General features: G+C 34.8%; 1 protein-coding gene across 1 annotated transcript in view; it reads left to right on the top strand.

Annotated features, from left to right (window-relative positions):
• LRRK2 (leucine rich repeat kinase 2) overlaps nucleotides 1–22,201 on the top strand; it is a gene marked incomplete at its 3' end in the record, with an annotated part of 100,374 nt that overhangs the window by 24,037 nt on the left and 54,136 nt on the right. Inside the window, exons 11-14 of the mRNA XM_007471478.1 lie at nucleotides 152–258; nucleotides 13,532–13,661; nucleotides 15,068–15,192; nucleotides 19,452–19,564. Of these exons, the coding sequence (XP_007471540.1) occupies nucleotides 152–258; nucleotides 13,532–13,661; nucleotides 15,068–15,192; nucleotides 19,452–19,564 (475 nt within the window). The remainder of the gene's footprint in view (nucleotides 1–151; nucleotides 259–13,531; nucleotides 13,662–15,067; nucleotides 15,193–19,451; nucleotides 19,565–22,201) is intronic.

Here is a 22,201-nt window from a genome sequence, read left to right as displayed (position 1 = left end):
TTAACTGTAATTCACTCCTGTGAGTAGAGGTGGCATAAAATATTGTTTATCTGCCCTTATTTGTTGTTAGAGAGATTAGATAACAGTAAGTGAATATTTGAGCTAATTATTAAAGAGATTACTATTCATATTGTGGTTGAATTTGTGAAAGGTTCCCAGCTCACAGGGAAGTGATGCTCTCGATGCTGATGCATTCTTCATCAAAAGAAGTCTTCCAGGCATCTGCAAATGCATTGTCGACTCTGTTAGAACAAAATGGTAAGAGATACACCATATTTTTTAATAAAAAGAAACACGTTTTGTGGTATTTTTTAAATTATAAAAGCAATATATTGTAAAAACTTCAAATATGTAAATATACATTTAATATATAGATACATTGATATATAGGTAAAAGGATAAAGAAGAAAATAACATTTTGATGTTCTTCTGGACTTCTATGTATGTACTTACACATGGCATATACAATATGCTTTATATTTTTTGGAGAAATGGGATCATATAATTTTTTATAAACAAATTTTACATTTCTTTTTTGTGTTGATAAATGTAAATTCTCACATTATTGTTTTTAATGGTTGTGTAGTTTCCCAATGTATGCCTATTCCCTATTTTATAGTCTAGTTTCTTGTTGATGGGCTTTTAGCTTGTGTCCAGTGGTATTTTTTTTGGATACCTATAATAATCGCCAAGTGGTCACTTTTTTCCCCCAGTTTCCTTTATACACTCTTCTTGTTATTTTATTAGGAATGCAATGGGTGGAGACATATTCACCATTATAAAATCTGCTAAAATTGTCCATTATAAAAATTTAAAAAAATAGTCCTTTACATGTAAATCTTATAGGTTTGCATTATTAAGGAGAGAAAAATGGCTGTTATATCTTTGGAAGAACACTTGAGGTTTAAAATTAAGGCTCAGGCTGCTCTGATTCCTGCCCTTATAAACAGGAAATACTGCCAGAAAATCTTGGGAGAAAATTCATCATAAAGGCATTGGGACTTGGCAGCTCTTGAAGGATATTTTTGGACGGAGAAAAATAGAGAAAAACACTGAAAGCTTGAAAATAAGACCAGTGTTAGCATCAGCTTTTAGTAGAGAACCTGGTTAGAGTGAAAAGAATAAAGAAACCTCCTCATGCATGTTTCCTTACACTATTCTTTAAGTCAAATCAAGAGAAAAATCACTTCTTTGTTTTCCTCCTTTCTCGCTCTACCTCTCTGATGGCACTGAAAAGACCATCATAAGAGGCTTGGGCTGGCAAGAGCCCTGAGAGATAGCCAGGGGTTGCCTTCAAGGGATAATGAGGCAGAGCAGGAGTGGCAGAAAAGGAAACTGCTCTTCTTGAGTCTCCCATCCTCTACTGTGCAGAGATCTGCATGGGGATCTCACTCTTGAAAATGAGCACTGGCTTTGGCTTTTTTTTGTGTGAGGCCCCTTAGAGAGGAGACAAACCCTTACCATGTACAAACCACATTGTGTTGGTGCTGTAGTTAACTCCCTGGAAATCTTTGATATGTCAACAAAACAACCATGATTTTATGAGATTTAAACTGCTTCTTTTTTTTGTTGTTTTTTTAAAAAAAGGATTACTTTATACATATTGACACATACATGTAAGAATCCTGGAGACATTAGCTAAAGCTACTATAGTAGTACTCATTTCTGTAATTGGTCACCAGGTCATAGTTGGTGTGTGTGTATGTGTATATGTATATATATTTAGTTAGTATCTATAGTTTCTGTTTTCATCTCCTCATTCCATATTTCCCATGTCCTCCGCCAGAACTTCAGTTGCTCTTGGTTCTGGAGTGACCCAAACCTTCATCCATGAAAAGTCAAAATCCTCAGTCATACTGCTTTTTTTTGGTTGCTGTAGTTTTCTTTCTTTCTTTTTTTTGAATTTGTTTTTTTAAATTTTTATTGAAGTATAGTTGATTTACAATGTTGTGTTAGTTTCAGGTGTACAGCACAGTGTTTCAGTTATACATACATATATTCTTTTTCAGATTATTTCCCCTTATAGGTGATTACAAAATATTGAGTATAGTTCCCTGTGCTATACAGTAGGTACTTGTTGGTTACTTATTTTATATATTATAGTAGTGTGTTGGTTGCTGTAGTTTTCAATTCACTTTTACTGTTGGGGATGCAGGTATCAAGAGGCTGCTAGAGATTACCTTGGATCTCAGACAGTCTTCCTCACCACCATTGTGTAGCAGTAACCTGTCTCCCCTTGGTAATTGGATCAGTAACATCAGCCAGGAGAGTAGCTCCTTTTTTAAACTGGTGGTTCAGTTCATAAGTAGCTTAAAGTGGCCCAGTAGATGTCACATGCTCTGATTAGGTGGAACCATTGTTGTTTCCCCTGATGAAAGCTTATCCTGCTCCATGCAAGACGGTGGTATTTAGGTTGGAAGATGTACCGTTTTTACTTTTTAAAATATTTTTTCTTGTGCTTTTTTCTTCATTTTTATTGAGATATAATTGACATAAAGCATTGTATAAGTTTAAGGTGTACAGCATTATGAAATTATTAGTACAATGAGTTCAGTGAACATCCATCATCTCATATGGATACAAAATAAAAGAAGAAAGGTTTTCCTTGTGATGAGAACTCTTAGGATTAACTCTCTTAACAACTTTCATATATAACACACAGCAGTGTTACTTATATTAATCATGTTGTACATTATAGCCCTAGTATTTATTTATCTTATAAATGGGAGTTTGTACCTTTTCACCACTTTCATCCAATCCCCCCTTCCACCCCTCCCCCAGCTTTTGGTAACCACAAATTCCTCTTTTTCTATGATTCTGTTTTTGAAATATAATTGACCTGCAACACTCTGTTAGTTCCAGGTACACAACATAGTGATTTTATATTTCTATACACTACAAAATGAGCAGCATGGTAAGCCTAGTTATCATCTGTCATTATACAAAGATATTACGTTATTATAGACTATATTTCCCATGCTATATGTTCCATCCCTATGACTCCTTTATTATGTAACAGGAAGTTTGTACCTCTTAAGTTCCCTCCCCCTCTTTCACTTATCCCCCACTGTTCTCTGCTCTGGCAACCACCATTTTGTTTGCTGTATCTATGAGTCTGTTTGTTTCATTGTTCGTTCACTTCTTTTCCTTTTTACATTCCACATATATGTGAAATCATAGGATATTTGTCTTTCTCCTACTTATTTCACTTAGTCTAACCCCCTAGGTCCATCATGTTGCTGCAAGTGGCAAGATTTTACTTTTTTTCATGGCTCAGTAATATTCACATCTTCCATTAATGTATCTATGGGCAGTTAGGTTGCTTCCATATTTTGGCTATTGTGAATAATGCTACAATGAACATAGGGGTGCATATATATATTTTTTCTTTTTAAAAAAAAATTATTGGAATATAGTTGATTTACAATGTTGTGTTAGCTTCAGGTGTACAGCAAAGTGATTCACTTTGTAATATGTAAATATTTGTATTCTTTTTTTACATTCTCTTCTGTTATAGGTTATTACAAGATACTGAGTATAGTTCCCTGTGCTATATAGTAGGTCCTTGTTGGTTATCTATTTTATATATAGTAGTGTGTATATTTTAATCCCAAACTCCCAATTTATCCCTTCCCCCCATTTGGTAACTATAAGTTTGTTTTCTGTGTCTGTGAATCTATTTCTTTTTTGTAAATAAGTTCATTTGTATAATTTTTTTTAGATTCCTCATATATAAGTGATATCATATGATATTTGTCTTTCTTCATCTGGATCATTTTTTTAGATTCCTCATATAAGTGATATCATATGATATTTATCTTTCTCTGTCTGGCTTACTTCACTTAGTATGAGCATATATCTTTTTGAATTAGCATTTTTGTTTTCTTTGGATAAATAGCCAGGAGTGGAATTGCTGGATCATATGGTAGTTCTATTTTTAATTTTTTGAGGTATCTCCATACTGTTTTCCATAGTGCCTGCACCAGTTTGCATTCTACCAACAGTTCATGAGGGTTCGCTTCTCTGCACATCCTCACCAACATTTGTTATTTGTGGTCTTTTTGATGATAGCCATTCTGATAGTTGTGAGGTGATAAATCATTATGGTTTTGATTTGCCTTTCCCTGATGATTAGTAATGTTGAGCATCTTTTCATGTGTGTGTTGGCCATCCTTAAGTCTTCTTTGAAAAATGTTTATTAGGGTCATCTGCCCATATTTTAGTCTTGTTATTTGTTTTTCTGATGTTGGGTTGTATAAGTTCTTTGTATATTTTGAATATGAACCCCTTATTAGATATATCATTTGCAAATATCTTCTCCCATTCAGTAGGTGGCCGTTTCATTTTGTTGATAGTTTCCTTTACTGGGCAAAAGCTTTTTAGTTCGATGCAGTCCCATTTGTTCATTTTTACTTTTGATTCCCTTGTCTGAGGAGAGAGATCGAAAAACATATTGCTAAGATCGTTGTCAAAGAGCATACTGCTTATGTTTTCTTTTAGGAGTTTTATGGTTTCAGGTCTTCCATTTAATTCTTTAATCTATTTTGAGTTTATTTTTGTATATCCTGTGAAAAGGAAGTCCAGCTTGATTCTTTTGTATGTAGCTGTCCAGGTTTCCTAACACCATTTATGGAAGAGGCTGTGTTTACCCCATTGTATATTCCTGCATCCTTTGTTGGAGAGTAAATGAACATATAAGTGTGGGTACATTTTTGGACTCTCTAGTCCGTTCCATTGAGCTATGTGTTTGTTTGTTTGTTTGTTTGTTTTGCCAGTATCATACTGTTTTGTTTACTATTAGTTTGAAATCAGGGAGCATGATGCCTCCAGTTTTGTTCTTCTTTTTAAGATTGTTTTGGATATTTGGTGTATTTTGTGTTTCCATAAAAATCTTAGAATGGTTTGTTCTAGTTCTGTGAAAAATGCCATTGGTATTTTGATAGGGATTGCTTTGAATCTGTAGATTGCCTGGGGTAGTTTGGTCATTTTAACAGTATTAATTCTTCCAATCTATGAGCACAGAATAGCTTTTCATTTGTTTGTGTCATCTTCATTTTCTTTCATTAGTATCTATAGTTTTCTGAGTATAGGTCTTTTATATCCGTAGTTAGATTTATTTCTGATGCAATTGTATATGGGATTGTTTTCTTAATTTCCCTTTCTGATAGTTCGTTCTCATTGTGTGTATAGGAGCACAATGTATTTCTGCATTTCAATTTTGTACCTGCAACTTTACTAAGTTCATTTATTATTTCTAATACTTTTTTGGTGGCATCTTTAGGATTTTCTTTATATATATCATGTCATCTGCAAACAGTGATGGTTTTACATCTTCCTCTCCAATTTGGATTCCCTATATTTCTTTGTCTTGTGTGGCTAGGACTTCAAATACAGTATTGAATAACATGACAGAAGTGGGCATCCTTGTCTTGTTCCTGATCTTAGAGGAAATGCTTCAGCTTTTCCCCATTGAGTATGATATTGGCTATAGGTTTTTCATATAAGGCCATTATTATGTTGAGATATGTTCTCTCTAAACTCACTTTGTTCAGAGTTTTTATCATAAATTGATATTAAATTTTGTCAAAAGCTTTTTCTGCATCTGTTGAGGTGATCGTATGCTGTTTTTTTCTTCAGTTTGTTAATGTGGTATATCACATTGACTGATTTGTGAATATTGAGCCATCTTTACATCCCTAGGATAAACCGTGGTGTATGATTCCTTAAATGTACTGTTGAATTCAGTTTGCTAATATTTTGTTGAGGATTTCTGCATTTATGTTCATCAGTTATACTGGCCTGTAATTTTCTTTTGTGGTATCTTTGGTTTTTGTAGCAGGGTGGTGCTGGCCTTGTAGAACAGGTTCAGAAGCATTCTTTTCCCTTCAATTTTTTAGAATAGTTTGAGAAGTAGGGGCATTTACTCTTCTTTAAGTGTTTGGTAGAATTCATCTCTGAAGCTGTCTGGTCCTGGACTTTTGTTTGTTGGGAGTGTTTTTTTTTTGTTTATTTGTTTTTTTTACTGATTCAATTTCATTACTGGTAATCAGTCTGTTTGTATTTTCTATTTCTTCCTGGTTCAGTCTTGGGAGATTGTACATTTCTAGGAATTTGTCCTTTTCTTCTAGGTTGTCCTTTTTATAGCCATATAATTGTAGTAATCTCTTATGATTCTTTATATTTCTTTGGTTTCGATTGTAACTTCTTTTTTATTTATGATTTTATTGATTTGGGCCAGGTCCTCTCTCTCTGTCTCTTTTTTTATTCTTGATGAGTCTGGCTAACAGTTTATCAATTATGTTTATCTTTTCAGAGTACCAGCTCTAAGTTTTATTGATCTTCTCTATTGATTTTTTAGTCTGTGTTTCACTTATTTCTTCTCTGATCTTTATGATTTCTTTCCTTCTACTAATTTTGGGTTTTGTTTGTTCTTCTTTTTGTGGTCCTTTAGATATAAGGTTAGGTTGTTTATTTGAGATTTTTCTTGTTTTGTGAGGTATGCTTGTATTCCTATATAATTCCCTTTTAGAACTACTTCTGCTTGCATCCCATAGAATTTGGGTTCTTTTCTTTGTGTTTTCATTTATTTCCAGGTATTTTTTAGATTTCTGCTTTGATTTCTTCAGTGACCCATTGGTTGTTTAGTACATATTGTTTAGCCTGCACATATTTGTGTTTTTTTGCAGTTTTTTTCTTCAAGTTTATTTCTAGTCCCATAACATTACGGTAGGAAAAGATGCTTGATATGATTTCAGTCTTTTTAAATTTATTGAGACTTGTTTGGTGGCCTAGCCTGTGATCTGTCCTGGACAATGTTCCATGTGCACTTGAAAGAAATATGTATTTTGCTGCTTTTGGATAGAAAGGATATACACACACACACACACACACACACACACACACACACACACACACACATCTATTAAGTCCATCAGATTCATTGTGTCTTTTAAGGCCAGTGTTTTCATATTGATTTTCTGTCTGAATGATCTGTCCATTGATGTAAATTGAGTGTTAAAGTTCCCTAGTATTATTATGTTGCTGTCAATTTCTTTCTGTATGTTTGTTAATATTTGCTTTATGTATTCAGGTGTTCCTATGTTGCGTGCATATGTATTTATAATTGTTATATCTTCTTGCTGGATTGATCCCTTTATCACTATGTAATGTCCTTCCTTGTCATTTGTTACAGTCATTGTTTAAAGTCTATTTTGTCTGATATAAGTATTGCTACTCCAGCTTTCTTTTCTTTTCCATTTGCATGGAATACCTGTTTTCATCCTCTCACTTTCAGTCTGTTTGTGTCTTTAGATCTGAAGTGAGTCTCTTGTAGGTAGCATATAGGTAGATTTTGTTTTATTATTCGTTCAGATACTCTCTGTCTTTTGGTTGGAATATTTAGTCCCTTTACATTTAAAGTAATTATTTATGGTGTGTGCTTACTGCTGTTTGTTTATGGGTGCTTTGTTTTGTAGTTCTTTTTTGTTCCTTTTTCTTTTGTTCCTTTCTCTTATGATTTGATGACTATCCTTTAGTGTTATGTTTGGATTATTTTCTTTTTTTCAGTATGTATCTATTATAGATTTTTGGTTCACGGTTACTGTGAGGGGTGTGTGTGTGTATAAAATTATTTTAAGTTGATCTCTTAACTTTTTATTTCTCATTTATTGATCAAATATGGATTTATTTTGTTATTATGAGTATATATTCCTATATATATATTATATATATATATATACACACACATACACACATATAAAACATTAATCTGTTGTATTTTTCTTTTTTCCAATGTTACTTTCTTGAGAAGATGATCTCTTAACTTTGAAAGCATTTTAATATCCCTGCATTTTTACTACTCTCTCCACATTCAGTGTTTTTTACATAATATTTTGCATCTTTTTGTTTTGTAAGAATCCCTTACCTATTTACTGTGGGCATAGATGATTTTACTACTTTTTTATTTTAACCTTCCTACTAGTTTTATAAGTGGTTGATCTACTACCTTTACTTTATTTGCCTTTACCAATGAGATTTATCCTTTCATAAATTTTATTTTTCTAGTTGTGGTCTTCTTTTTTCCACCAGAGACATCTCTTTAACATTTCTTGTACAGCATAGTGGTGCTGAACTCTTAGCTTTTGCTAGTCTGTAAAACTCTATCTCTCCTTCAAATGAATGATAGCCTTGCTGGGTAGAGTATTTTTTCCTTTTATCATTTTGAATATATCCTGCTACTCCCTTCTGTTCTGCAGAATTTAAGCTGACAGTCTTATGGGAGTTCCTTTGTATATAACTAGTTGCTTCTCTTTTGCTTTAATATTCTCTCCTTATCTTCAATTTTTTCCATTTTAATTACAATATGTCTTTTTATGGACCTTGATCTGTTGATCTTGTTTGGGACTCTCTGTGCTTTCTGGACCTGGATATCTATTCCTTTCCCAGTTTAGGGAAGTTTTCAGCTATTGTCACTTCAAATAATTTCTCTGCCATTTTCTCTCTCTCTTCTCCTTCTGGGGTCTCTATATGAGAATGTTAGTATGCTTGATGTTGTCTCAGAGTTCTCTTAAATTGAACTCATATTTTACAGTTTTTTTTCCTTTTTTTTTTTTTGTTCAGCTCGTGTTATTTTTCACAAACTACACTGTTTTCCAGTTCACTGATCTATTCCTCTGTATCATCTAATCTACTGTTGAATCCTTGTAGTGTAATTTTCATTTCAATTTTTGTATTCTTCATCTCTTTAATTCTTTATATTTTCTAACTCTTTGTTAAACTCACTGCAGTCATCCTTTCTTCTCCTGAGTTTGTTGAGCACCTTTTTTTTTTTTTTTTTTTTTTGTGGTACGGGGGCCTCTCACTGTTGTAGCCTCTCCTGTTGTGGAGCACAGGCTCCGGATACACAGGCTCAGCGGCCATGGCTCATGGGCCCAGCTGCTCCGCGGCATGTGGGATCTTCCCGGACCGGGGCACGAACCCATGTCCCTTGCATTGGCAGGCAGACTCTCAACCACTGCGCCATGAGGGAAGCCCTGTTGAGCATCTTTTTGATCATTACCTTGAATGCTTTATCTGGTAGATTGCATATCTCCACTTGGCTTAATTCTTCTGAGATTTTATCTTGTTCCTTCATTTGGAACATATTCCTTTGTTGTCTCATTTTGCCTAATTTTTTGTTTTTATTTGTATGTTTAGGTGGGTTGATTATGTTTCCTGATCTTGGAGAAGTGTCCTTACATAGGAACATATTATTAGATCTAGGAGTACACTCCCCTCTGGTTAACAGAGCTATATCTTCTAGGGGTGCCCCCTGTGTGGTCTGAGTGGGCTCTTCTGTTGTGGTGAGTCCAACTACTATGGGTGCTCAGGTAGGCGGGGCCAGTTTCTGGCTGGTTGGCCGCCTGAACCTCCTATGCAGAAGCTGCAGGTCTCTGGTGGCCAAGGCTGGATCATGGCGTGGCTGACTGCACAGTCTGGGGATTTCTGGGACTGGTTCTAGCCCACTGATGGGGGGTGCTGGGTCCTGGCAGGCTGACTTCAGGCCTGGGAGGTCTTGGGGCAGTTGACTGCAGAGCTTAGGGTTTTGGAGCTGTTGCTGACCTGCTGGTTGGCAGTGCCAGGTCCCTGGGTGGCTGGCTGTGTGCCTGAGAATCCCGTGGCAGCTGACTATGGGCCTGAGGGGTTCCCAGGACTAGTGCCAACCTGCTGATGGGTGCAGCTGAATCCTAGTGCTAATTGGCTAGATGGAGAACTCCAAAATGGTACTTGTCAGCACCAATGTCCTCGTGGTAGAATACACTACCCAAAATGGCTGTCAGCAGCATCTTTGTGCCCAGGGGGAGTCCCAGTTACCTTCTGCCTCTCTGGGAGACTCTCAAAGATGAGCAAGTGGGTCTGACCCAGGCTCTTTTCAATTTACTGTGTGCTGGGTCTTCAAGTGTGTGAGACTTCGCATGCACTCTTTAAGAGTGGAATCTCTTTCCTACAGCCCTCTTGCTCTCCCACTATACAAGCCCCAGTGGCTTTCAAAGCCTGATATTCTGGGGGCTCATCTTCCCAGTGCAGTACCCCCAGGCTGGAGAGACCAATGAGGGGCTTGGACCCCTTGCTGCATGAGGAGAACTTCTGCAATTGTGATTATCCTCCTGTTTGTTGGTCCCTTATCCGGGAGTGTGGGTCTTGACTATATCACATTCTACACCCCTCCTGTCATCTCATTGTGGTTCTTCTTTCATGTCTTTAGTTGTGGAATATCTTTTCTGCTAGTCTCCAGATCATTCTCATAGATAGTTGCTCTGTAAATAGTTGTAATTTTGGTATGCCCACGGGACGAGGTGAGCTCAGGGTCTTCCCTGGGAAGAATCTTGATCTCTGCAATTTTTTTTTTTTTTTTTTTTTTTTGCGATACACGGGCCTCTCACTGCCGTGGCCTCTCCCGTTGCGGAGCACAGGCTCCGGACACGCAGGCCCAGCAGCCATGGCTCACGGGCCCAGCCGCTCCGTGGCATATGGGATCTTCCCAGACCGGGGCACAAACCCGTGTCCTCTGCGTCGGCAGGCGGACGCCCAACCACTGTGCCACCAGGGAAGCCCTGATCTCTGCAATTTTGATCAGTCCCTGGGCTGACTCTTATTATGGTGTCTCAGGATTAGTTACATTTGGAGTTAACCTTGGTTTCTTTGTTCAGAATCAGTTCTCTGCTCTTTCTGCTTTCTTACTTCTTTGTTCTTGGTCACTTGCCATGTTAACTTTCTTCAGATCCCTTTGTATAGTCCTTGGAGTTCTGCCTTATGAGAGTATTAAGAGCTTAAGTAGCTTGTTCACCAATCTCCATGGGCAACTTGTCATTGAAACACACTTGGGAACATTGCATGTGTAGGGCTGGGTATAGTTTTCTAGAAAAAATGACTGGATTCTTGGCCAGAAAAACTGGGTTTTGTGATGGTGGTAACCAAGTGAAGTTTCAAGCATCTTGTGTAACATTTTCTTCATTTAATTAATTAATCAAATTAATATTTATTGAACCTTAGGCACTTGAGACACAGCAGATAAATAGAAATCCCAGGCTCATGAAGCTTACACTCTAGTGGGGAAGATAAATAAAAAGGCTAATTGGCATATATGATATGTGAGGTAACTAAGAAAAAAATACGAAGCAAAGAAGCAGTATACATATTACGGTTCAGAGGTGATGAAATTGTGACTAGGCAGTGAGGAAAGAAGGTGACTATTGAAGTGAAGGCCTGGAGGGAGTTTTGCATATTGGTCTTGTAAAGCAGATAATTTACTGCTAAAATGGAGTGGAAGAAGTCATGAGTATTGTGTAGATAGCTGGTAGATGAGATAAGGTGTGTAAAGTCTTCTATAAACTCTAAAGTGACTTCATGCTATAATTTTTTCTCCAATGTGTACTGTACGATGGAATTTCTACTCTTAATTTTCAAGTCTCAAATTGAGTTAATGTCCAAGACAGTGATAGTGTGGTCTCTGGACCAGAAACATCATTTGGGAACTTGTTAAAAATGTAATTTCTAGGGTGCCATATAGACCCAATGAATCATAAACTCTGTAGGTGGAACCCAGCAATCTCTTTTAACAAGTCACCCAGGGGATTCTCATGTACTCTGAAGTGTGGGAACTGCTGGTCTAGAATAAGTTCTGTAATTTAAAGTATTTCCTCGGCTGGAATTTAGCCATTTTAGGAGGCGCTATTAAAACTTCTGATTTGACTGAGCAAAACGACCAAATTCTTTTTTAAATTAATTAATTAAAATCATTAAAAATTTTTTATTGGGCTAACATTAGTTTATAACATTGTAAGTTTCATGTGTGCAACGTTATATTTCTACTTTTGTATATACTACAGTGTGCTCACCACCAAAAATGTAGTTTCCATCCATCACCATACAGTTCATCCCCTTTATACATTTCACACTCCCTGGCCCCTCTCCCCTCTGGTAACCACTAGTACTCTGTTTTTGTTTGGTTTGTTCATTTATTTATTTTTTTATATTCCACGTGTGAGTGAAATCATACGGTATTTGTCTTTCTCCATTTGACTTATTTCACTTAGCATAATACCTCCAAGGTCCATCCATGTTGGTGCAAATGACAAGATTTCATCTTTTTTTATGACTGAGTAGTATTCCACCATATATGTATGTCATATCTTCTTTATGCATTCATTGGTTGATGGGCACTTAGGTTGTTTCCATATCTTGGATATTATAAATAATGCTGTGAAGAACATAGGGATGCATATATCTTTTCAAATTAGTGGAGTTTCACATTTTTTGGATAAATATCCAGAAGTGGGATACCTGGATCATATGATAGTTCTAGTCTTAATTTTTTTGAGGAATCTCCATACTTTTTTCCATAGTGGCTGTACTATTTTACATTCCCTTTTATCCATATCCTCACCAACACTTGAATAACCAACTTCTTATTATATTTTAATGTGTGCTATTCAGGATGTCTTTAAAAGGTGTTAGTTTTCAGATTTTTGCCAGTGATTTAGAATGCATATATCACTTCCACTTATTTCTGAGTTTTGTCTGATCTTTTCTTTTTTTCCCAATTTGAGATGCATATCTTATTTTTTCAAAATAGTACTTAAAGCTTTAAAAGTTTCATTTCCTGCCACCTTCAAAGTGTTGAAATATAGTGTATAATGTTGGAATTGATATTTATATAGAGGTTTCAAGATAAGTGATACTTATATAGAAACTTTAAGACAATATGGAAACTTTAAGACACTGGATTTGCATTTGGTGAAGAAAGTTTATTATGAAGAGGAAAATTATTTTGTAATAATTATTGCTGGGATATAATTACTTTTCCACATATAATATGCAATCAGTTTTAAAGCAATCTATGTGTTTCTTAAGCTTTGGCATTATTCTGTGAAAGTGTGTAATTATTTTTGTTCTCTATGAGTGCTTTTCATCACTTTGCATATCATGGCACACATAGAAATGATAATGTTTGTACAGTCCACTGGGGTAAATGGAGAAGGTAGCTCAAGGCTGAGGGCAACCCAGCCTGGTTTCAGCCCCACTTCCTGTATCCCCCAAGAGCCAATAGAATGCTCAGTATCTTCACACATCTATAACTTATTCCCAACTCACTAGTGAGCCTTAGCTCTATATAAGTATGGTTATTTTAGGAAGTTGTTTTAAATATTAGAATGAAATTTAACTTTCTTATTTTGGAGGACATTATTTTAAAATGCATTTCTGCAAAAAATACTCTTCACATGGATGATGGTTACATTCTACTAGTTTACTCTGTGAATGAGACTTTAATACTAAAACCTCAACAAATGGTAATAAATGTGTAAAAATTGGAAATGGTATATATTTTAAATTAAAAAAATTAATAATCTTTAAGTTGCCAATGAAATATAAATTAAATATGTAGTTTAAATACTTTCCTAAGAAGTTGGATTATTTTAATAGTATGTGTCTTTTTGCAAAATTATGAGAATGTGCTTTCATTTATACAAGTAACATTTAAAAAATCTTGTAGTTAATTTCAGAAAGATCCTGTTATCAAAAGGAATATATCTGAATGTATTGGAATTAATGCAGAAGCATATACATTCTCCTGAAGTGGCTGAAAGTGGCTGTAAAATGCTAAATCATCTTTTTGAAGGAAGGTAATACATATTTCTGAATTTATGTAGAATATATTAATTGGACCAGGTAGAATATCAATATTTTGAGCATAATTTTAAGAATAAAAGGAAAAACAAGGCATTTGAAGAGTGAAACATTTTGCAATATAATTTCATGTCAGTGATACATAGACTTATTTTATCTACATATTGAAAGGGATGATAAAGTAGAAATACGTTGAAGGTTTGCTTTTGTGCTTAATGCTTGGTGTTGACTATGTTTTGAAAAATGGCAGTTATATAGAACAAAACCTTAAACAGTTTTTCAGATTATTGCGTTATGTGAAAGGTATAAAAGATAAAATCAGGATATGGCTTCTAATTGTTATTTTTAAGTTTACCTTAAATTGTGATTTTTATGGTCCTGGCAGTGTGTGAACCTTTATATATGAGGCAAAAATGCAGTGGAATAACTGACAGGTTTTTTGTACATTCTGGACAATTAATGTTTCTGGCTGTTTTCTCATATATTAAATGTGTAAATTTCCAGTCCTGGGGATTCAAAGTTAACTATGACAATGTGCCTGCCCTTAAAAATCTCCCTGTCTAGTTGGGGAGACTAATTTATAAACAGATAATTACAATACAGTGTGATAATTCAATGGCAGGATTTGTAAAATCGTAGGGTCTTGGTGAACCAAGCTAGGGTGACCAAAGGAGAGAGGCTACAAAGAGGGGATGTGTTTAACCTGGGACTTTAAAGTGGAAAAAAGGGACTATATGTCAGTAACCACAGACCCACGTGAAGTGAGGACACAGTTATGATATGCAGAAGTTTTAGTCAGTAGGACACTGTGTAAAGCAAGGGTTGCCTCTATTAAAGTTTGTAGGACCTACTGAAATCTACATTTATTTATATGTAAAAGAAAGTATAGCTAAAATACCTTAGAGAAACCAAGACTTAATGCAAAAAATAGTTAAGAATACCATATAAGAAGTCTAGTGGTGTTAATCTGGAAGAGGCAGGTAGTTATACAATAAACAGCTCTCTGGACTTGGCAGTCAGAGTTTGCATTCCAGCTCTGGCTCTGTCACATTCCAGTGATAGGACCTTGATGTTTAACCTCTGTCAGCCTAAATTCTGTACCTGGAAAATGCAAATAATAACACCTACTTTCCAGGCTTGCTGCCAGTGACCCATGTATAGATCAGAAGGAAGTTGTTAGTTCTGGGAAACTAAATAAAAGAATTCCCAGTTTACTGTAAATTTAACTTCTTGACGTCAAAGTTAAAATAAATTAGAATTTAAATTGTGTATACTCATACTGCCGAATTCACATCAGCCTTTTCTGATAAAAGAGTTCTGTTTTCTCGTACTTGTTTCAAATTGGTGTTTGTATTGGAATCAGGTTGTACTCTTAATAAGCAATTCAATATTTTATCTCTAGTAACACTTCCCTGGATACAATGGCAGCAGTGGCCCCCAAAATAATAACAGTTATGAGAAGTCATGAGACGTCAGTATCAGTGCAGCTGGAGGCACTTCGAGCTATTTTACATTTTATAGTTCCGGGTAAGTTACATAATTGATTGTGGGAAGAGATGTCATTTTAAGTGGATTTTTTGACTTTTCATGAAATATCAACTTTCTAGGCAAAAATTAAAGGACCAGTTTCTGCCAACCAAATGTAATCTTTTCACTAGCCCAAAAATTAAAATAGAGGGAAAATGATGATGTGGAAGAGTCAGATAAATTTAGATTAAAATTTAATAAGAAACATCAATAATTTATTTCCAGAAAAAATAACTGCAACATAGTGTGGAGCTTTACCTCCAAGGAGAGTGTCATCTCTGCTATTTCTTTTCTATTTCTGTTGACCTTACCAAGTCCAAGTTTTTTTGTTTGTTTTTTTCCTGTCTGAATTATAATAATACCCAACTAATTTTCACACTTCCTCTTTTGCCTCTTTCCAGTCCTTCTTTTACTATGCAGTTCAATTAATCTTTCTCAAATATAACCATGTAGCTTTTACTCATGAGCCACAATAGTGTCCATCCTCCCCACATTTACTTCCTGCTTACATCTTTTATGACCTTATTTGTCCTCCAAAGCCCATTTAAAACAACTGCTCCCCCATTCATTCAGCATGTAGTTATTAAGTGCCTCTTATGTTCTATATATTGTGATGACTGCAAAGGTCTGAAAGACAAGTAAAACAAGACATGACTGTACTATTTATAGGAGCCTAGAGGTAGACAGATAGTTAATTACCAGACAGTTGCGAGGAGCTATTATACATATATATATTATAAAAGGCTATGAGAGTATTGATGGAGGCACAGATAATTTATTCAAAAGAGTAGGCCAGAGATTGTGATATTTGAACCTGACGGGTGAATAAGGCTGACCTGGTAAAAAGGCCAGGAAGGACATTTCAAGCAGAAAGAGAAAGTGCTCATGGTGTGGGGTGAGTGGAGCATGGTATGTGAGGAAAGCAGTCCTGGGGATAAATGTGGAAGGACAGGCAGAGGCTGAGAGGGAAGGGCCTTGAACACAACACTGAGCAATTTGTGCTTTTTTTTAGCACAAGTCAATTCAAATTTATTTAAGGTGTTTCAAAATTGCAGTGTCATAACCAAATCTGCAATTTATAACAGTAGCACTGTGGTGTGGAGAATGATTGACGGGAGGGGAACCTCCTGCAGGGAGATTAGGCTGGAGGCTGTGATAGGTGAGACATGGTGGGGGCCCAGCAAAGAAAAGAGAGGAGAGGATGGATGTGGGAGATGTTTAGGAGGTACATTTGGCGTGACTTTCTGACTACTGAATATCAGGGATGTTATTATTATTTTGCTCTGTAAAAGTCCCAATTCTTTTGAAGCCCAGTGTTTTGGGTCCTTTTTAAATGAAATCTTCCTAAATCTACCATTATCTGTAGTCATATTGGTATTTTATGTTTCTGAGTATAAGAGTATTCTCTGTATAAGAGTATAGATTTTTTCAAGGAGAGGGCTTTCTTTAGTCATGCCTTTTTTTTTTTTTTTTAACCCCCTGGTAACTTGAACAAAAATAGCTATTCAATAAATTTTGAATTGAATCATGATGTCCCATTCACAGTCATCACACAACTTTAGAGATATAATTTAACAGACATAGTTTTGCTTGAAAATATTATTGTGAATTCTTTTAAACTTCGTAGATTGTAAAAAACAAAACAAATTCCTTTTGATTACCCTTAAAGGTGTCAACCTTCTTCTTTTGAGAGTGGATTTGAGTTTTAAAGATAACCAAAAGACATTATGAATCATCTGTTAGTTAATAACATTCTTTTAGTTCAAAAATAAGTTTTGAATGTAGAATTTCTTTTCTTTTATTGTTCTGAGATTGAGCCTGAAGTGACATTGATAGTAATAATTTAGATGTATGAAATGATGTACTTAAATGTTTTTTTTTATAATAATGTTTAGGTGTATTAAACAGGTACCCTTGAAAATAATTTTATAACTTTATGGTGGTACTTTATGTATGGAAACATATTAATAGACATATTTTATAAGCATATCAACATATAAATACATTTCTCTATTAGGTAAAGGCTTAACCATCTACTTCACTCTATGCTAACCTACTATATTACCATACCATACCACACGATACCATACTCTACCATGCTGTAACTATACCATACTATACTTTATCATTCTATATTATATCATTCTGTATGTCAGTGAGTAACTAGAATATCAGTACGCCAGTAGTTTTGAGGTTGAATATGATTCTGGTTTTGACATGCTGAAGCAGGTACTTATGTTTAGATGTACAGGTATTAATTTTATTAACTAGACCACATTCAGATTATTAATTGTAACAAAGATGTGCATTATAGCAAATGTGTATAATTTAATTCAGGGCCACATATTGCAGCTAGTATTATGTCTCTTAAGTTTCTTTCAATCTGGTACTGTTCACTTCCTCCTCTTTTTTATAACAGTAACTTATTGAAGTGATTGAGCCTGTTGCTTTAAAAAATAATAATAAAGGCCTACTTATTTTAATAAAATATCATTTGACTTGTTCTTTCTTGATTTAGTGTCAGTTCTAGAGGAAAAAATTCTTTAGGAAAGGACATATGCATATTGGGAAGTGTATAGAGGAAAGTGATTATGAATATAAAACCACATCCTTAAGAACAATAAGAGAAGCTGAATTCAATTTGGAGAGGAGATAATGCAGGAGGTTATGAAAGCTATTAAAATTCACTCATTTATAGTTAGTAACAAATGTGTAAGGCATTATTCAAAGTACTTTATGTATATAAACTTTAAAAATTCTTGTAGCAACCCATAAGGCAGATTCTACTTTTCCACCCCATATCACAGATGATGAAACTGAGGCATAAGATATAGAGATTTTAAGGTCACAGCTTACGTAACGGAGCCATGTTTTCACCCTGTGCAGCCTGAATCAGAGTGGGTGCTTTTTAAAGACACATTTGTGCAATAAGTGTATGTGGAACAACTGTTATACGTAAAGCACTATGCTTGGAACTCTTGGTAACCTGGAGATGATTAGATTATGGATCCTGCCTTCAAAAAGTTTGCAGTTCAAACAATTTAAAGGACTATTATGTGGAAAGGAAATTATATCCATTCTGGATAGTAGAACCTCAAGTGATATAACAAAGACCAGAGATGAACTTTTGGGAATATTCATTTGGTCTTAACATAAGAAAGACATTTAATAAGTCTCCTTACATATGGCATGAAGATTTTCCTTCTCAACAGGACTGCTTTTAATGGTCACATCTGCTTGTGATATAATGGGCAGCTTCAGCAATTAATGTGATCTTGGTCACTGAAAATGAGACAATGAGAGTTTAAGTAACTTATCGAAGGTCATACAGCTGTAGTGAATGTCAGGACCTGTTTCAATAAATTTTAAAATGAAGACTGAAAGTTCTAGGAGGGTGAAAATCATGCCTGCCATATTCACTGTGGTATTCTCAGCATGTAGCAAAATCCCTTGCATGTAGTTGGCATTCAGATGTTTGTTAAGTAAATGAAAAGTTATATGTAGTCAACTTATAGTTTGTGTTAATACAAATTATTGAAGTGAAAGGTTAGAAGGAATTGTTTATTAATAATTATTTCTATAGTCATAGGTTTTAGAAGCGTTATTTATTCATAATAATTTTACTTATATGTTCTATTGTATAACCAACATTTTTTGACTTCCTGTTTTAACAACAGTTTTGGGTTAGTTCAGCTACAATGTAGCTGAATAAAGAATATGTTTTCTTTAAGTTACTTAATACTTTTATACAGCCTTAGAGGACTTCTAATAAAACTATATGCTCTTTACCATTATAATGCTGAAACTAAAACCTTTTTTTTCCCACTGTTATTCCAGCTGCTCTTTTATGTCTACATTTCATATCTGACCTTTTTATGTTGTAGTCCAAGTAACTTTGATCTTTTCTCAAGTTGTCCATTGTTGCATAAACATCTTCTAGCTTCTTGTAATGAGTACAGCCTATTCATACAAAAAAGAGATTGTTCCAGAAAATTCCTCCACCATAGTAACTTCTTGCTACTTTAAATTCAGTGAACATCCGCACACACTGTATTTATTTTACATTCAGTGATGAACTGTTTTTAGAAATTTCTTAATGCTAAGAGTTATTTCTTTGGTAAGGAACCATGGATTAGAAAAAGGTATAACATATATATGTACTGTTGGGTTAATTATAATCATTCCTAATAAGTGACAATCTATTTAGCCCAAATCTTTATGAGAAAAACATTTGTTTATTTGTTTATTTTTGCATTTAGGCATCCCAGAAGAATCCAGAGAAGATACTGAATATCAGCATAAGCTAAATATGGTTAAAAAACAGTGTTTCAGGAATGATATTCACAAATTGGTCCTAGCGGCTTTGAACAGGGTACGTATAATATAGGTTTTCTGCCTTTATACTCTTAACTAGAATGTGAAATTGGGGAAGTAGGGGGGCTTTTATTAGCTTAAGTTTTCCATGTTCCGTTTACTATGATAGTAGGAAGTTATATGTTTAGAGACATAAGATGGCAGTAGAGATGTAGGGGGTGAAGAGATGTGCCATTCCAGCTAAGAGAAGTGCACCGTCAACTACAGACTTTGACAGGTTCTTTGGATAAATCCACTCGAGTCTGTTCAATCAGAAAGAGAACTCTAGATGTGCAGCTAAGCCTCATGAGCTCTGTCAGGAGCCATGACTGCTATTTTCTCTTTCTGTCCTCCTGGCTGCTTGTCTTTATTTTCTGGTCCCAGGCTGAAAGGTTCAGTCCATGAAGACACACAGGGCACACATTAAAGTCTTTTTTGATTCCCTGTGCTTGTTTTCATTTTACTCCTTAGGGATAACCTCTGAAATGGCTCAGTGTGCATTGTTTTCTCCCAGTGTTAGGTATTTACATATCTATGTACATTTGCAATAATATAATTAATAAATTAATAATCATACTACATCTGAAAAAGAAGAGGAGCATTATGTTTATATTGTGCAGTGCAAAAGGTGTTGATGGAATTAAGATGGTTTTGAAATTTAACATAAGATGAATTGGTTCTTTATAAAAGATATCAGAGTAAAGATGTAAAGATGTGAAGATTAATGTTTTCATGAAAGGAAGAGAGTAGTCAAAGCAATTAATGGAAATAATTCCTTGTGATTTAGTATACTTTGAAAAATGTCATGAATTAATTAGAAGAGCCTGCAGAGAGATCTTCAAAAATGCAATTTAAACTGAACTTTATAATGTAATAGTTTATGATATATTTGAGTCATTTGTACTCAAGCCTTAATATGATTCTTGAGTATAGCCATGGGTTAAATTTAATTCCAGAAATATTTGGTGAATATAAGTATATGGAAGGAACTGTGTTAGACACTGGGAAGACAAAAATGAATATGCTTTGTATCCTTCTGTAATGGATCTCATAATCTGGCTGGGCCATGCATAAAACATAAAACACATATTAGATTGTTCTGTATTAGCACTTATGAGCTGCACTAGCTTTATGAACAGTACTTTAGGAACACAGAGGAGAGAGTAGTTAATTTTGTTCATGGTATGTGTTGGTGAGAAGCAAGAGGTACCAGAAAAACCTTTTGGTAACTCTGATTCTGGTTATCCCATCTTTCCTAACATTATTGAATACGGGTGTGATAGAGTGGAAGGAGTGGGCAGTCAAGGGAGAAGTACTGTGCTTACTGCCATCAGTACTGTGATGCCAAGAAGATCACTCTGCTCCCAGGTCTTACTTTCTTTTGCTATATAATCCCAGGAGAAGTGGTTGAGAACCTCCCTACCCCTTCCTTTATTTTCCATGCCACACTTGCGTAATGACACACAGCGTCTCACTAAACAGTGACTGTCATTTGTGGGCAGGGAATTAAGGTCATGGGGAAACAGAAGTGACACTATTTTAAAAAATCTCCCCTGTGTAATTCCCCTAATTCTTCACCATGGTTGAGAAAAAATGTTCTAAAAGATGAATGTATCTTTTTTTTTTAGTTCTAAAATTCTGTGATTGCATGTCTCACTCTGAATAAATGTTACAAGGCATCAGAGATTTTAGGTCCAAATACTACTGATGTAATAAAATGAATTACCATTAAAAATAAGTCTATTCTTGGAGAGCAGACTTCCAAATGAGGTAGAATTTGAGATTCAACTAAGATTTACAATGTGAAGACTATTAAAAGTATTTATTAAAGTGAATCAATGTTTGGAGATACATATGTGTGTATGTAAATATATACACATATAATATGTGTATATATATATATATATATATATATATATATATATATATATATACACACACACACACATATGTATGTATAAATCCAGTAACATTCAGGCTGAAGTTAAATGTCTGAAATATTGACATTCCACTTATGCTTGATCCTTTTAGCTTTTTCTGCACATGAAACATTCAGTCACCTATTCTAGAGAGATCGATTTGCCCAGTATTGTCTCTGGAGAACACAGTAGAAAATAGGACTCTCAGCATTTCGGTCACATCTGTGCTTTGTCTGCAGTGACAATGCTGCTGTCTTCAGCCAGGGAACTTACAAAGTCAAACCAATCTTCTGATTAAATGGACACAAATCAAAGAGCTTGTGTGCTTCTCAAAAACCTTAAAGCAAAATGTACCCAGTTTAAATACTGAAGATATTTATTTCAACTGTAAATAATATGTAGTGAAAGAAAGAGCTTATTTGCAAAAGTAACAATAATAACAACAGCAAAAAGAAATTACATAGGAGTAAAGTAATAAAAGTGTGTAAAACTAAAGAAAACTGTGAAACAACTGAGAGTAAGTACAAAAGAAGAGTTGAACATAGGAAAATGTATATACTCTCTGTTTTGATAAAATTACTAATTTTTTAAAAATGAAAATTGTCTGTATTTATGAACCCTTAATAAAAATAACAATAGTATTTTATGGAACTAGATAAGCTAGTATAAAATTTTGAGAAAATTAATTAAATAATATACATGAATAACCAAAGTTTGAAAAAGAGGATAATTAATAT

Source organism: Lipotes vexillifer, unplaced genomic scaffold (genome assembly GCF_000442215.2).
Source record: "Lipotes vexillifer unplaced genomic scaffold, Lipotes_vexillifer_v1.1 scaffold817, whole genome shotgun sequence".
Classification (NCBI taxonomy): Eukaryota; Metazoa; Chordata; class Mammalia; order Artiodactyla; family Lipotidae; genus Lipotes; species Lipotes vexillifer.
This window is presented reverse-complemented; position numbering and strand designations above follow the sequence as displayed.